The sequence below is a fragment of the Onthophagus taurus genome, chromosome 11 (genome assembly GCF_036711975.1).
Source record: "Onthophagus taurus isolate NC chromosome 11, IU_Otau_3.0, whole genome shotgun sequence".
Lineage (NCBI taxonomy): Eukaryota > Metazoa > Arthropoda > Insecta > Coleoptera > Scarabaeidae > Onthophagus > Onthophagus taurus.
This window is the reverse complement of record NC_091976.1, coordinates 9154780-9172871: the sequence shown is the minus strand read 5'-3', so window position 1 is coordinate 9172871 and position 18092 is coordinate 9154780. Positions and strand designations below refer to the sequence as shown.

General features: G+C 32.0%; 1 protein-coding gene and 1 pseudogene across 1 annotated transcript; both read left to right on the top strand.

Annotated features, from left to right (window-relative positions):
- Positions 1-373: 373 nt before the first annotated feature.
- LOC139432063 (uncharacterized) lies at positions 374-1380 on the top strand. The gene is made up of 2 exons (XM_071200400.1): positions 374-609; positions 672-1380. Exons 1-2 carry the CDS (start codon positions 374-376, stop codon positions 1378-1380), a joined length of 945 nt encoding a protein of 314 aa, XP_071056501.1.
- An 8742-nt stretch (positions 1381-10122) lies between these two features.
- On the top strand, positions 10123-12655 carry LOC139432062 (zinc finger BED domain-containing protein 5-like; annotated as a pseudogene).
- Positions 12656-18092: the final 5437 nt, after the last annotated feature.

Genomic DNA, 18092 nt, shown 5'->3' with positions numbered 1-18092 from the left:
AAGACTGTTTTCAAATTTATCACAAACAATTCTATATAGTTAATTCTATATATACGATATTCTTTTTCTGTTACCTAATGAATAAACATTGAATGTATATTTTTGATTCATTTTCAATAAAATTTCTATGGTATAAGCCATGTTTAATATTAAACAAGTAGTTTAGACTTTAGACAATCAAACATACAACAAGACATAACCTTAATAAGAACGTAATCTAAACGTTAAGACGTAGCTTCTATTGTGAATAAAGTGATTAGATTAAATAAAGTATTAACGACTATTAGTGTCATTTATTAACTAATCTCCAAGATACAATACATGGTGTCAGGTGAAAAACTAGGTAAACTAGTGAAAACAAAAGAAAAGAAAAATGGATTGCTTCAAACCGCCACAGGGCATGAACTTCTCCGAAAACGTGGGTGAGAATTGGAAGATATTTAAACAAAAATTTGAAATATATCTAAAAGCAACAGAAAAAGACAAAAAAGCGGATGATATAAAAGTGGCAATGCTATTGAATGCTCTTGGTGACGATGGTCTCCACTTGTATAACACATTTTCGTTGGGAGAAGAAAAGAAAAAAATTTATAAAACGGTTATAGAATCGTTTGATGTCTATTGCAAACCAAGAAAAACATAGTATTTAACAGATTTAAATTCTTTAATAGGTGCCAAGAAGAAGGAGACATTTTTGAAAGATATCTAACTGATTTAAGAAAACTAGCAAAAGATTGTGATTTTGGAACGCAAGAAGAATCTTTGGTGAGAGATAGAATAATATTAGGAATAAAAGAAAGAGCATTACAGGAAAGAATGTTAAGAGAATCAGCAATGGATTTAGAGAAAGCTGCTGAATTGTGTCGAGCACATGAAGCGAGCAAGAGACAAGTAAAAGTACTCAAAAAGTGCACAAATAGATGCTATAAAAAAGAATATGCAAAAGAAGGAGAATTGGATGAAAATATGGGGAAAAAGTTTAAATGTAAGAAATGTGCTACAGAGCACGAGAGAAAAAATTGTCCGGCATTTAATAGAAAATGCAACCAATGTGGAAAATATGGTCATTTTATGATAGCATGGAGACAAAGAACATACCAAAAGGGAAGAAAAGAGAAAAAACAAAAGAATATTCATGAAATTGAAGACAATGGTGAAGAGGAAGAAGAGGATAACCTGTATATGGATAAAATTATGGATAGAATATGGAAATATCCATTAATTATTAATGAACAAGAGATAAGTTTCAAATTAGATACAGGAGCGGATGTAAATGTACTTCCAAAAATGAAATTTGAACAGGTATGCCCCAACATGAAAGTAGATCGGTTGTGTTGTAAATTATTAGCTTATGGTGGAAGTCCAATAGAAACTCTATAAAACTAAATTGCATGAATAAAAAAGGAAAAGTGGAAAATTTAGAGTTTGTAATAGTAGAAAAACGAAACAATCCAATCTTAGGGTTAGCAGCATATATAAAACTGAACTTGATTAAAAACAGTGATATATTCGAGGGACTAGGAAAGTTGCCTTTTAAACACCGAATTCAACTGAAAAAAGATGCCATTCCAACCGTAAAACCAGTACGACGAGTGCCAGATGTAATAAAAAAAGAAATTGAAGATAATACTAGAAAAGTTGGAGAAGAAGAAAATAATATCAAAAGTGAGTGAACCAACCGAATGGATAAATAATTTAGTGATTGTGGAGAAAAAAGATGGTACTTTACGTGTATGCTTAAATCCAAAAGACTTGAACAAATATACAAAAAGAGAATATTATCCTATTCCAACAGTGAAAGAACTAACATCAGAACTGATTGATAAGACTATTTTTAGTGTTTTAGACATGAAAGATGGGTTCCATCAGATAGAACTTGATGAAGACTCAGCAATATTGTGCACATTCGGAACACCATTTGGTCGTTATAAGTACCATAGGTTACCATTTGGCCTAAGCAGCAGCCCAGAGGTGTTTCAGAGAGCGAATATAAAGATATTTGGTAACATTCCAGGTGTTCAAGTGTACTTTAATGACATTATTATATCGGGTAGAAATGAAAAAGAACATGATAAAGTACTTAGTAAGGTAGTTGAGAAAGTTAGAAAATATAACGTAAAATTTAACAAAGAAAAAATTCAGTACAAAGTAGAAAAAGTCAAATATCTAGGTTTAGTTTTTAGTAAAGAAGGTGTACAACCAGACGTAGAACGAACGAAAGCTATAAATTTAATGCCAACACCTATATGTAAAAAAGATATCCAAAGATTTTTAGATATGGTAAATTTCTTGCATAATTTTATACCGAACTTGTCAACCGTCGCCGCACCGCTTAGATATTTATTAAAAAAACAATGTTCCATGGGAATGGACTGAAAAACAGCAGTCATCCCTAGATCAATTAAAAGATTTAGTTACTAGCAAATTAATTGTACGATAATGTGATCCAAATAGAAAAATAATAATACAGACTGACGCAAGCAAAGATGGGTTAGGTTGTTGTTTGCTTCAAGACAATAAGCCGATTGCATTTGCATCAGTTCATTTATGGTCGTGAAATCGAAATGCATACAGATCATAAACCGCTTGTTAATATATTGAAAGGTGATATTCATAAAAGTAGTACCAGAATCCAAAGAATGCATTTAAAGTTGGTTAAATCAAGGTTTCTAAAGCGTATTGTAAGCGTACTCTTCCAGGAACGTCAAAAGTTACCACAGTAAGTTTACCACTGAAAAATGTTAAATATAGATACTAGGCAAATCCAATTTGGCACAATAATTCTCTAGGTATTTTCAATGTTGGGATTTCCCATTTTTTTTGTCTCATCCTACAGAAAGTACAGAATACACAACCAATATTCTAATACCTTGTCGCGTCACAGCCGCCAATTGTATTTTCCAACTTGGTATTATATTAATAATTAGTTTAACTCTTCTCTACAGTCAAACAATACCCAAAATGAGACAGCAGCAACTACATCTGCACCATCCGTTCAGTTAGATAAAGAACCACAACCATTTACGTCAGCATTAGTCCCGTCTATTCGTAACCAGCCAACACAATTAAAATTGGATACATTTTTAATCAAAAAAATTTCGGGCAAATCAAATGATAAAATTAATAAGGAATTATTAAGATTGTTTATTTTTGATTATCAACCCTTTAGTATAGTGGAGGATAAAGGGTTTATATATTTTGTTACAGCTTTAAATCCGTCCTATCAGTTACCTAGCAGAAGGATAATATCAAAAACGTTGATTCCGGCTATTTACGAGGAATGTAAATATAATACAAAAACATTACTAAATTCAGGAAAAACATTCTGTATAACAATAGATACATGGACCTCTATAAACACAGAGAATTTTATTGCTGTTACCGCACATTTTTTAGATGATCAATACAAATTAATGTTCTTATTATTAAATTGTTCTGCGTTTGACTTGCGTCATACTGCAGACAACTTGGCAGCAGTTTTAAAAAAAATTACAGGTGACGAATGGAACATTTACCATAAAATTATATTTGCCGTTTCCGATAATGCTTCGAATATTACAAACGCCATACAATTAGCCGATTGGAAACATTTCGGTTGTATGACACATACACTCAATCTAATAGTAAAAGACGGTTTAAAAAATGTAGAAATAACGGAAACTATTAACAAAGTAAGAGAGATTGTAAAACACTTTGAGAAAAAGCAATATTGCAAACGATAAATTACATAAATTTCAAAAAAATTCTGGGGTTGAGGTGCCACTAAAAGTATTTCTAGATGTTGCAACAAAGTGGAATTCCACATTTTATATGCTACGAAGATTTTTAGAATTGGAAGAAGCAATTAAAGCACTGTTGCCATTATTGACAAAGAGTTACCAGTCTTAAATATCAATGATTGGAATGCAATCAGACAATTGTGCAAAGTTCTGGAACCATTCGAAGATATTACTAAAACAATAAGTGGGGAAAAATACTGTACTGGTTCAATTGTTATACCAGTATGTATCGGCCTTAAAAGAGTTCTCGAAAGCCTGTCCCAAACGCAGTTTTTACTGCCAACACGAGAAGTATTAAGAGAAATACAGACAAACTTTGAAAGAGGTCTTGGATTAATTGAAAACAGTAACACATTAGCTATATGTGCTTTTCTCTACCCAAAATTTAAAAACATTGGTTTATCTAATTCTGACGTGGCGACAAATACCAAACAAAAAATCATCGGTACAATAGCGACAAAAATTACGGCCAAAGAACGCCACGAAGAACTAATAAAGGCGCCTAAACCACAGAAACCAAACGAAAGGATCAGCAACAGCAAGAGCCATAATAGAAATGCAGCGATATATGGAGGAAAATATTATACAGAGGCATGAGGACTCTCTTTTATGGTGGAAAGAAACACAACAATTGTTTCCAAACTTATCGCAACTTGCTCAGGAAAAAATATGCATTTTAGCAACATCTGTTCCTTGTGAACGATTGTTTTCAAAGGCGGGCCAACTTTTGACGGAAAGGAGACATAGATTGAACGAAAGTACAGTTCAAAAACTGTTATTTTTAAATTCAAATTCCATTTATCTTTAATTTTTCGTTTTTGTTCCTAAAGTTTATCTGTTTCATATTTATACACTATTTTTTTGATGTATAAAACCATTGTAAATAGTAACGATACTATACGCTATTGTAAATAATGTAAAATAACGTTTCGTTTCTTTAGCTTTCGTTATGTTTTCAAATTTTTAGTTTTGTTTTTGTTACATACTACAGTATTACGTTACATAGTTATTATTTATTTTTTACTTTAATAAAAAGATGTATACCAGAGCAATTATTTTTTGATTGTTTCAATAAATTATTAATTTTATTTAAAAAAAACTAATTTTTTCAAGTTTTTTAATTGTTAAATCAATATGTTTTTCAAATACATATGCATATTGCAAATCACGCCGATAAATAGCAATGTTTGGTAAAATTATTAGGAGATAGAATTTATTCCCCGTGGTAGGCAATAGAGCACTGCACGAATACGTAAAAAGTAATCTGAGAAATAATCGCCGAGTATACAACTGAACGATGCGAGTACATACTCGGCACCGTTGGCCAATGCATCGCCGATGCATTCACTTTGTGATTACGAGTAATATTCATCAGAATTGCATCGTAGCATCGTGCATCGTGAATACTCGTCGGGTTTTCTCATTTCGTGTTTCGACAAGTCGAGACAGGACAGTTGCACGGAATTATTCTGGAACTAATCCTTTGATCGTTCATGTGTATTTGACATTTAGAGCTCGTGTAACAATGTCGATATTAGAAAAAATTAAAAGTGGTGAATATATAACAAAAGAAGCACCTGGAAAAAGTAATGTGTGGGCCTGTTTTAAAAAAATTGTGAATGAAATTGACGGTGTTGAACATATACAACCATTTGTAATATGTGTTAAGTGTGAACATATTTTTAAATACAGTAAAAGTTCGAGTCCATCCAATTTAAGGAAACACCGTTGTTTCAAAGACACAGATGAGCCGCAAAATTCTTCTACAAATGCTGATGTACGCAACAGAAAAAGAGCGCGTATCAATGTGAGTGACGAAATAAAAAAAGATATTATAGACAAGTGTGTACAGTATGTGACTCAGGATCTCCGTTCGTTTGCAGCAGTAAGTGGTAGTGGGTTTAAAGACCTAGCACGCTGCTTGGTAGAAACAGGAGTGAAACTAGGTTCAAGAAACTTCGATATAAATGACATTTTGCCGCATCCGACTACTGTTAGTTAATAGAATGCTTTGTTTTCGAACTACAACCACTGCTTGAGAAAGGTAAAGTGTTGTTCTCTATAAGTGTATTTCCAAAATAATAATGCCACATGTAACGACGTTATACAGGGTGGTGTGCAGCAACAACTGATATGTGGACGGAAAACAAAAAACAAAGGAACTTTATAGCCTTAACAGTCCATTATCTTGATTCGACTTGGCGACTGCATAGGTAAGCTAAGCAACTAATACACCACATATACAGGTGTCTCAGCGAGACCGGTCATTAGACGTTTCTGGGGTTCTGGCGAAAATAAAAATTTGAGAATTCAGACTTAAGTATTATCAATTACGATCTCTTCGTCTAAAATATTTTCAGATTTCTTGCACTTCCGGTTATACCGGAAGCCGCCACCAACTTTATTTTTTTAAATGGAACACCCTGTATATTTTTACATATTTGGATTTGTCTGTTTTCAAGGTTTATAAATAACCTTACTTTTTGCAATTTGATTCGGTCGTTCTCGAGTTATTCGAATTTTTCTAGAAAAATCTGCTCCAGCAGACATTTGTTCAAAAAATCAGAAAACACTCAATTTTTGGGATATCAATTTAGGACTGAGAACATGCTTAAGCAATATGATGGAGTATGTTTTGGTGCCGAGAACTGCGGTCTAGAACGTTTGATCACTTTACTATGGCACGTTAACTTTTCAAAATTTGGAAATACCATAACTTCATTTTTTTAAATGGCACCCCCCATATTTTATTTTTTAGTCGTCTTCGGTGTCTCATTATACATCTTTTATATCCCATATGACCCATACCTAATATTAATAGTTTGGGAGATAATTAGGGTTTTTTGAAAAATGCACACATATCATATGGATATTTAGCCTAGTGTGCCATGAAAAACAAGCCTTCTCAATGAGTTCTCGTCAAAGACTCACTTGTTTACGTCACTTGATGCAGGTGAGCTAATAATTATCTGTTATGTCCCTTAATATTAGTACTGAAACGAGTTAAAATCGATAACAATAACGAAAGTAATATTTACACAAATCAAGAAATTCTTAATTTATTTTTTATGCATGAAAGAGCGACAAAGTTCGTAGTATGATTCCCAGATCTTCTTTGGCAGCTCGAATTGAGGTGTTGGGACTGGGCTCGAAATAAGCCAAGGTATTCACCTCTTCCGTTGCATTATCTACTACATTTTTTGGTCAGTTTAACACGTGATTAATTCGTAAATGCAAAAAATTTGCTTCTATTCCTCTAAATTTACCTTTTGTCATCGGAGATAAATGTGGATAATTTTCATTAAACATTCTGCAAGTTCTACTAAGAACTTTGTCGCACTTTTCGTGCACAAAAAATAAATTATGGATTTCTTCATTTGTATAAACATTATTTACGTTATTAATATCCATTTTAACTGGTTTTAGACTCACAAGCATCAAACAACCTAAATTAGACTTTGACGTTTATCAATAACTCATTAAACATTTGTTTTCCATGGCACACTAGGTTAATATCCATATGATATGTGAGCATTTTTCAAAAAACCCTAATTATTTCGCAAACTATTAATGTTAGGCATAGGACATATGGAATATAAAAGATGTAAAATGAGACGCCGAAGACGACTAAGTAATAAAATATGGGGGGTGCCATTTAAAAAAATGAAGTTATGGTGCTTCCAAATTTCGAAAAGTTAACGTATCATAGTAAAGTGACCAAACGATCTAGACAGCCGTTCTCGGCACCAAAACATACTCCATTATGTTGTTTAAGCATGTTCTGAATCCTAAATTGATATCTCAAAAATTGAGTGTTCTATGATTTTTTGAACAAATGTCCGCTGGAGCAAATTTTTCTAGAAAAATTCGAATAACTCGAGAATTGTTGGTTCAAATTGCAAAAAGTAAAGTTATTTATAAACTTTCAAAACAGATGAATCCAAATATATAAAAATATACAGGGTGTTCCATTTAAAAAAATAAAGTAGGTGGCGACTTCCGGTGTAACCGGAAGTGCTAGAAATCTGAAAATATTTTAGATGAAGAGAACGTAATTGATAATACTTAAGTCTGCATTCTCAAATTTTTTGTTTGGCTAAAACCCCAGAAACGTCTAATGACCGGTCTCGCTGAGACACCCTGTATATATATATATATATATATATGTATGTGTGTGTTGTTGTGGTCGATCCGAGATTTCATCCGTTCTTCCTGTTGGTTCCCTGATCTCACCTGACAGTGCGTTGTCGTAGTCTCCTGTCGGCAAACTGTCCGACCCTGAAGATGTCAGGTGAGATCTTGGCGAAACGTCTGCCCTTTCCAAAGGAAACCGACAGGAAGAACGGATGAAATCTCGGATCGACCACAACAACACATATTTACATATAACGTTCAGAAATGGAATTTATATACTGTATTTGTAGAGATATACTACAAATATATATATATTCGCGCATTAGAAGCGAAAGTGGCAACCTTAAATATACGAAGTAATGATCTTGAAAAACTTACTTTCTCTAAGGCTCTAATATAAAAAAAGCATTGGAGCAATATTCACGCATTAACTGTATTGCCCATGTTCTGAACCTGATTTTAACACATACATTCAAGAACACAGTACTGGAAGAAGTAGCCCCTCGTATTTTACAGTTAATCAAACGTTGTAAATCTTTAGCAGAATACCTTAAACGGAGTGGTATCTGTCAGAGGTTGGACACGACAGTTAGGCAAGAGTGCAGTTCACGATGGAACACAAAATTTGACATGTTACTTTCGATTCGAAAAAATTTTAACACTATTGAAGAAATATTAGAAGAAGCAAAAGAAGAATATCGTCTTCATGGAATTGAAAAATATCTCTTAGATAGATTAATTCTATTTTTACACCCCGTTAAAACGGCTACATTACTGTTTGAAGCGGACAAAAAGCCTACCATTCATTTAGTACTACTACACATGCATATTTTGAAAGAAAAGCTAATACAACTACAGAATGATGAAACAGTTACCGATGTTCAAGCGGTTATTCGTCATTGTTTAGATAATGTTTTTGACATAAAATTTCAACCACATCGCATTTATAAAATAGCTGCGTTTTTATGGCCCGAATACAAACAACTACGGTTTCTGGATAACAATACGCGTGAAGAAATTTATACTCTTGTAAAGCATGAACTAAACTGTATACTCGAAAATCCTGAAAGTTCTTCTGCCACAATTTCATCTTCTTGTGACTACCAAGACATAGAACTTTATGCCAATGCGTCGGATTGCAGTGATGCAGAAAATGACGTAGAGTTCTGTGATAAATATAAGGATATTTATGTTGACAACGATAATAATTGGCAGTCACAAGTTAATGTTGAAATGGAGCTGTACAAAGGAAGTCGGGCCACTGACCGAAATGTATTACGATGGTGGCGAAGTCATGAAAAGGATTTCCCTTTACTCCACCAACTTGTACGAAAAATCTTAAACATTCCTGCTTCTAGCGCCTCAAGTGAACGGGCGTTCAGTTCCGCAAACAAAGTGCTAGAAGATAGGAGAAGTAATCTGAAGGGAGATAATGTCGATGCCATACTATTTCTACATTCCGCAGGAAAGGATTAACGTACAAACCAAAACGCAGTGGAAGATAAGTTATTTATTTCTTTACTTATTCATACTTATTTACTTTCTATAGACGTTATTATTGTATAGAATAAACTACATACTAGAAAAAAAAATGTTTTGTTACATTCTGTTTTTATGTAATGTGTACTTTCTGTTATGAATTTGTCTAATGTCCCATTTCTCACCCTCCTATAAATGTCTCATACAATATACATTTCTTCAGCATAAACAAAATATCGCCGATGTATACTCGCCGATACCGATTCTAAACGATGCCGATTACTCTTATACTCGCCGATGCCGATACGAAACGATGCGAGTACAGAAATGCGTGATGCGTACAAGTACACACGAGATAATCGTATCACTCGTCCAACGAGTATTCGTACTTGTATTCATACGATGCTGTACGTACTCGTGCAGTGCTCTAGTAGGCAACTACTAGATAGTTCTACACGTCGCAGATCTCGATGCGGTAGGAGGCCACACATTTAATTGATCGTGTGGTTGTGGTTATGCATAACGGCAACGCAACGTGATGCTAACGTGCTAGCGAATAGCGACAGCAGCGTTGCCAACCCTACCGATTTATCGGTATATCTACCGATTTAGAAAGCCATTTACCGACATACCGATTTGATATGTCATCTACCGATTTTTAAATTTTGGAAAATAATGTAATTCTATATCGACGCCCAAATAAATTAAATTTTATTAATTATTTTCTTGTAAAACTTATTAGTGCGTACAATAGATGGCCTTAGTAGATGTTCAGAATTTTGATCTTACGGGAATTCCCTTGTTCGTTTATTCGTTGTGTAAAATTTACGTTTGTTTCACTTCATACTTAGTAGTAACATGTCTTCAAGTTCATCGAGTGAATGTGAAATAGAACCAAAAAGTAAAAAAATCAAACATGATCAAAAATATAAGGATGAATGGGAGAGAATACCGCAATATAAAGGTTGGGTTCAGAAAAGTAAAAAAGGCGACAGCTTTGCGCTTTGTTTACCATGTGATAAAAATATTAATATCAAAAGTGGAAAAACGCACTTACAAAACATTCTCAAACAACCGTCCACAAAGATAATAGTAACACAATAATAAAACAAAAGTCTATCACCTCGTTTCTGAAACCTAGCGCATCCACTGCATCTGGGGAACAGGAAATTAAAGAAGGTAGGTAATTCTGAACTTATACGTTTTATCAATGTTTTCCCAATATTTCTTTTACGTTCATACCAGTTATATGGATTTCTTTATTTTAGCGGAAATACGTTTAGCTGGATTTATTGCCGAACACAATTTATCATTCACTATCATGTACCATCTTCCAAAATTGATTACAAAAATATGCCCTGATTCGACCATTGCTAAAGGATTAGCATGTGGCCGTACCAAAACCACAGGAATCGTAAAAAATGTGCTAGGACGCCAAAACTTTGAAGCAATCTGCAGAGACCTGAGAAACACAAAGTTTTCCTTAATAGCGGATGAATCCACTGACTGAAGTATGGTAAAGCACTTGTGTTTAGTGGTAAGATACAACAACGACAAAGCTAAAATTAAAGACAGTTTCTTGGGTTTAATTAAACTCTGTGGCTCTGATGCTTTAACTTTACATAAACATATTGTGGAATTTTTTAATGATAATAAAATACCTTACAAAAACAATATGATTGGTTTTGCATCAGATGGCGCGCACTCAATGATGGGATCTAAACATTCTTTAATGACACTATTAAAACAGGACATACCATCATTATTTATAATGAAATGTATATGCCACTCATTCCATTGGTGCGCATCTAAGTCATGCGAAAAATTACCACGATTTGTAGAGGACTTAACTAGGGATATATACAATTATTTTAGTTCTAGCCCGAAAAGGATTGCTGAGTTCGGCGAATTTCAGGCATTCTGTGGGGTGAAGATTCATAAAATTTTGCATCCTTCACAAACTAGATGGCTATCCGTACACAGTGTCGTATGTCGAATTTTGCAACAGTATAGCCTCTTACAATTATTTTTTACTGATGCAGTAGCATCAAGTGATGTTTATAAATTATACACTTTACATAAAAATATTACCCAAGTAATTAAATCCATATATGATTGTTTTATGAAAAGAGATTATTTAAAAAGAACGCCCATAGAAAATGTCGACTTTAAAAACCCCAGAAACTATATGCCAATTGAAGAAATCTACTGCGGAGCAAATGTTAATAAATCATTATTAGAATTAAATCTGACTTCTGACCAAAAAACATTCTTTCGATTAAGATGTTTAGATTTTTATATCGAAGCATGTAGCCAAATATGCACCAGATTTTCTTTAAAAGATAACATCATTAAATTATTTAATATTGTTGATCCAATTGAGGTAAAAGCAGATTCCATCGGTAGTATTTCAAATATTGCAATTTTATTTCCGAATTTAATAAAGGAGGAGGAACTACAAATACTTGATTTTGAATTGGCGTTTGCTACGAAATGTTGAACAAGTACAAGAATTTTCTCAAGATGTTTTAAAATTTTGGGAAGAAGTTAAAAATTTGAAACAGGCTGATGAATCAACATTATTTCCAATTTTAACTAGGTTTGTTTACAATATTTTAAGTTTTCCACATTCATTTGCGAATGTAGAAAGAGTATTTTCTTCCATAAATTTAATTAAAAACAAAATACGTAATAAATTAAACACAGATACTATAACAGGATTAGTACATACCAAGCAATACATAAGTGACGATACTTGCTACAATTTTCGTATAGATCGTAACATAATTTCGTTGATGAACAAACAAAATTTGTATACCGCCTCAAGTGAAATTTAAATAACTACTGTACGACCATTTGAGCCTGAGACCTGTCAATGTCAGGATAATAATATTTTAGTAATGTTTAATAATGTGTTTTGACATTTGTCAGGTCTCACACTCAAGTGGTCGTACAGTAAGTAGGTTTTTGTTATTAAAAAATGTTTTATTTTATTAGAGTGTTTATTTATTTATTTATTGTTTCATTTTATTAGAATAATGTTTAGTTTATTGTTTTCTTTGTTAATCTTTATACTGTTTAAATTTATAAAATGTAATAAACCTATTTAACTTTTTACTTCTCTATTATTTACCAACAAATTGTATTTTTTAAATTTATTTTTAAACCTACCGATTTTATCCGAGACCTACCTAGAGATATTTTACGATTGGAACTACCGACTTTTAGATTTGTGGGTTGGCAACGCTGAGCGACAGACAAGAGTAGCGACACCAGTGGAACAAAAGCCGTGATCACAGTAACGGTTTAGGAACGTCTGTAGGAACGATCGTTCCGTGTTATTTTTAAGTAGCAGTGAAAAAGTAACAGTTCGTGATATATCGCCCATCACTACAACCAAACATGCAACAAGACATAACCTTAATAAGAACGTAATGTAAACATTAAAACGTAGATTCTATTGTGAATAAAGTGATTAGATTAAATAAAGTATTAACGACTATTAGTGTCATTTATTAACAACTCTCCAAGATACAATACAAGCCAAACTTGATTGTTTATTTTCTTCCAGGAGACCATCCATTCATATGTACACTTATAAACAAGGAACTCACTGATAGTGGCGCGAACATGGCAAGTCAAAAAAGCGCCATACGAGATAACTTGTATTGGGCGTCCTGAGGAAGAGCGCTAATACGTGTTATCTCGTGTTGGGCAGTCAACATGTTAACTAATTTTGAGAAATTATTGCGGAAAAAGAAATAACGAATAATTTTCCAAGTGTATATCTAATACTGTTGAAGTTTATGTATAAGTGCCGCCATCTATGGTATCAATGGTAAATTAGAGTAAGAAAGAAGTAGTTTTTAAGTCGGTAAAAAGAGTAGTAAAAAAATAAATAAAAAAGTAGAATAAGTGAATGTAAGACTGTGTTAAAGTTAAGTAGATAATAATAAAATACTCAAAAGAACAATTCCCTGTTTTTGCTAACCACGTTCTACGGACACAAAACTACAAATACAAAACAATTTTTGGGAAGAAGGAGATAGATAAAAAGATAAAATTGAAAGTGTACAACGCGGTGGCAGTTCCAATATTAACATATGCTACTGAATAATGGACACTCCAAGATAAACAAGAAGGAAACATCACAGCAATGGAAATGAAATTTCTACAAATTTTTTTTAAATAAGAAATGAGTAAATAAGACTGGGAATAGAACAAGAGGAGATAAGTAGTAAAATAGAAAGAAGGGAACTGAACTGGTAGGCCCACATAATTAGAATGGAACATAACACAACAATAAAAAAGGTATTTGAAACAAAGAATAAGGATATGACCTAGGAAGAAATGGGAGGAAAGAATAGCAGAAGTTGGGAAAAAGAGAGGAGCCAGAGGGAGTGGAAGAGGCGATGGAGGAACATTAAAAAGGTTTATCCGACTCCATCAGGCATAAGGATCAGGAGAAGAAGAAGAAGATATCTAATATTTCTAAGCAAAATGTATAATTAAAACAAATAATCCACCTAACCTTTTTGTGTTTTTAAACTTAAAAAAAAATGGTAAATGTAGTTTTTACCCAGGGATTTTTTTAATGTCCTTGGTCACCATTTTATCTTGACTTTTTATTCAAAATTTTAATCCATATTCTACCATTGTGATACCTAAAATTATTTAGAAACAAAAATCAAGTATTAATTATCGTTTTCTACATTTTTAAGGAACATACATTATTTTGAAGCGTTTTTATTGCTATTAAATTATTGAAATATAACAAAATAATTTTATTGATGTAAAATTAAAAAAGATATCTTACATTTTTATCCAAAGCAGCATCCAGCTTCCATCTGATTCATCTTTGAAAACGAAAAAGAATCATAATCATTGACATAAGCTTTGCAAAAACCATCACCATCACTTTTTGGATATTTACCCATTTTAATTTAATAGATAACTTAAAATAAATGACTTTATCAGTAAACTGAACTAAAAGCTTCCTTCCGGTAAACAAAAATGGACGTAGTTCTGTCACAACTAACGAACTTTGTGTGTTTTGTTTAATTATTGTGCAGTTTTGCGTGTTTATCGTTTGATTATATAAACTACTAAACAAATCTGTATCGTTTCATTATAGATTTGTTCAGCAATTTATTTGTTTGCATAATTTAGTTTTCCTTAGTTTTATTGTCATACTTTGTTATCTTAGAATTAGTTGGTTTTTGGTGGTAAAGTAAGGACCAAAATGGATAGGATTTGCTACATTTGCGAACGTTCGGTAGAGGAAGTGGTCAAGTTATTTTGATTTCCATTAAATACCAATAAGTACATTTATAAATTTAAGTTAGATAGATTCTTTGTACTAAATGAAAATTTACTTTGATATTTAAGACAGCGATCATGCAATGAGTGCCTTGGTGTTCCTGTAGAAAACATATATTCTAGCCGAATGACAATTTGCAATAATCATTTTACAATGGAAAGTTTTATGTTGAATAGGAATTTTAAAGAACAAAGAGAAACAGATCTGGAGACTTAAGAAGAATGCAATGCAAACCATGATTATGATAAATGATGAACTAAGAACTTAAAACTCTGACTAAGACTAAAGCATGTTACATGAATCCTGTTCCTTTTGTTTTGTTTTAGTGCTGATAAATTTTGCTAGGTTTGTTATTGTTTCGCTCACTTTAATATTATATTAACTTTAAGTTATAGTAATAATAATAAAGCATTAATTAAGTTTCAAATATTTTTGTATTTTAATTGATAGGAACAGAAACAAATAAAAAGAAATATTAAAGTTTTATATCAATTGTTAATACGGAAACAATAATTATTTTATAACAAAACAACATTTTATCACTAATACTGTGTACTGCTCATTTTCGCTGTAATACTTGTAATTTTAATTGCTCTGTAGTATTTTTTATTCTGGCTGTCTTAAATCTGTTGTTTACAATAACAATTCGTATTCCTAAATTTGTCTAGAAGTTTATTTGACTTATGGTATGCTAGAGTTTTTCATGGGTTTTCCTCTAGCCTTGAAGCAAATGCTTTACCATTGTACAAAAACGCACCCTTTTGCCATGAAAACGATTAAATATTTAAAAATTTATAGTTGTAAATTTTTGTCTATAAATATACATAGATTTCTTCTTCTGAAGTTTGCATTTTTATTTAATAATTTTTTATTAGTTTTTTTTAATAACAAGTCCAAAAAAATCACAGTTTTCATCTTAAAACTTGTTTAAGTTTTGAGATGACAATTTTTGATTTTTTGGAACTTATTATTAAAAAAAATTTAAAGAGTAATGAGATTTTTATTTAAACGAGCATTCAAATTCCCGCTCGTATTTATCGATCGACTACACTACCGCCATCTACACAGTTTCAATTCTCTAGAGAGAGATAGAATATGAGGTCCAAATGAGAGCGGTATAAGTTAAGCATCTGGTCATCTGTGGCTAAAACGATGTTATCCAATGCCCATGCGTGGTTACAGAAAACGTTAGAAAGCATTGTAGTTAAGGATTTTCAACTATAGATGGTGGTTTTGAATTTAGCTGGTTTGCGCCGAATGGAAATAATTCTTCAAATTTCAGTTTTTTAATTAATTATTTATAATTTATTTGACGAAGGATACGGCGTACTGCCAACGATAATACTATTTATTGTACTATTTTTATACAATTTAATCAATGCCGGTATAACGAACCGCGGGTTCTGTTAGTAATATCATTGTCTTTAAATATTATAGTCTGCCAGCTGATTTAGTTCGATTTCTAATGCCCAGATGGGGTGCTACCAATATGTGCCCATTCGTTAAATTTTACTACACAAATACTACATTGTTACTTGGATTGCCTATAGTATATGTATGTTAATTTAAAAGTATTTCTAAAAACTTTTCTCTCTTATTGGTTGAATACATTTTCAAGTGGGAGTTGTTGACAAAACTCAAATTAAATTGTTAATGCAAACTCATTCATGTAAAGTTTAGAACTGTTTTATTTTATATCAACTTTAAGGTATTTACAAAATGTACAGTTGGTTGTCTATATTAAAACAAATCGAATGCAAATATAACAACACCCTTCATTTTTTATTATTAACTATTTATTTTTTTTACAAATCTTTAAACTTATTTACAATTTTTCTTCCATATCTTGTGGTATAATAATTAAAATTTTTTATGATTGTTAGCTTGTCTTTTTTAGGAGATTTGGAATAGGTTTCTTCTTCATTTTCACCTTTTCCACGCTCTGCTTCACCACTTTCTTCTTCTTTTTGTTTTCTTACAAAAATATGTTTTTCATTTCGTCTATACTCGTTTCCTAAATCGTCTTGAACGATGTAAGACCTTGGTTCTTTAGTAGGACTTACGATTTTTCCTTTTACCAATGTATCATTCATCTTTTTTCTTAACATAATACTTTGATTGTTATTAAAAGTACTTTCTTTCGTTGATCTCTTGTGGTCAAATTTTGTATACGTTTGTTTGTGTTTTTCTAGATTTTTATGTCTTCATCTATTGTATTATACGGTTTCAGTTGTTTTAATTGTATTGTAATATTTGTTCACAAGTTTTTACTGAATAAGATCTTTGCATTTGAATTCATTTTATCTCTTGGAGTATTTCGTAGATTTAATAATGCTAAATAAATATCTTGATTAGAGTCTTTACATTTCTTGAATAAATGTTTGATGTTCTTTACCGCGCTTTCAGTCATTCCATTAGATTGAGGATAATGCGGGCTTGATATGACCTGATTAAAATTCCAGTTATCTGAAAATTCTCTAAACAGATTTTATTTTCGTTATTATTGTGGTACTTTTTAAGTCATTAACTTGTGACGTCTCTATAAAATTAGATAAGTAATCAGCAATTACTACAGTGAAATTTTCATCGATATTATGAAAATGTTATAGATTTTTCTTGGTGACTCTATAATGCATTTATCAATATTACAAATTCGATTTATTGAAATTGTGTACAAAAATTATTCTGGCAACAACCTTTTTAATTTTGGCGAAGTATTCAATCATTACATCAATGAAACTTTTCGTTATGCTGATAATAAAAATCAATAACACGAATTCGTAGTATTAATGTATACGTTTATTGGTCAATGAACCTTAACATACATGTTGTAATTTGTATCTTGTTTATACACATTTTGGCATTTTTTATTTGTATTTAAATTAGTTTTCCGATTTGTCAAGAATCATAGCAATAAGAAGTTTTTGTTTTGTTTTCGTTGTTGTTGACAACAAGCGCGTCACTAATCAATAAGATTTTTGTAAGAGCGTCGTTTGAGTCGTGTTGTACCTTCGTTATAATTAATAAATAATTCGTTACAACAAAAGCCAACAAATCGTTATTCGTTACGAAGAAGTGTTAACCAGCGCTATAACATACGTTATATTATTCAACATGGTCCTTCGAGCCGGATTAAATTAATTATCGTCGTTTTTGAGATTATCATCAGTCGTGGTTGCCAAGCAACACAAACAGGAAAAATTTGGTGAGCTGGAATTCAAAGGAAATTCGGAAGAACTTTCGTCGGGACACGTTATCCACGGGCCGGAAGCATCCCCCTTTAAATTTGAGCGTGTCGTAAGCATATAATCCTTTTTTCCATTTCCTTTTCCCTTGCTTAAATTTGAATCAATTGCGTTGCGTTCATTTTACGTATTATC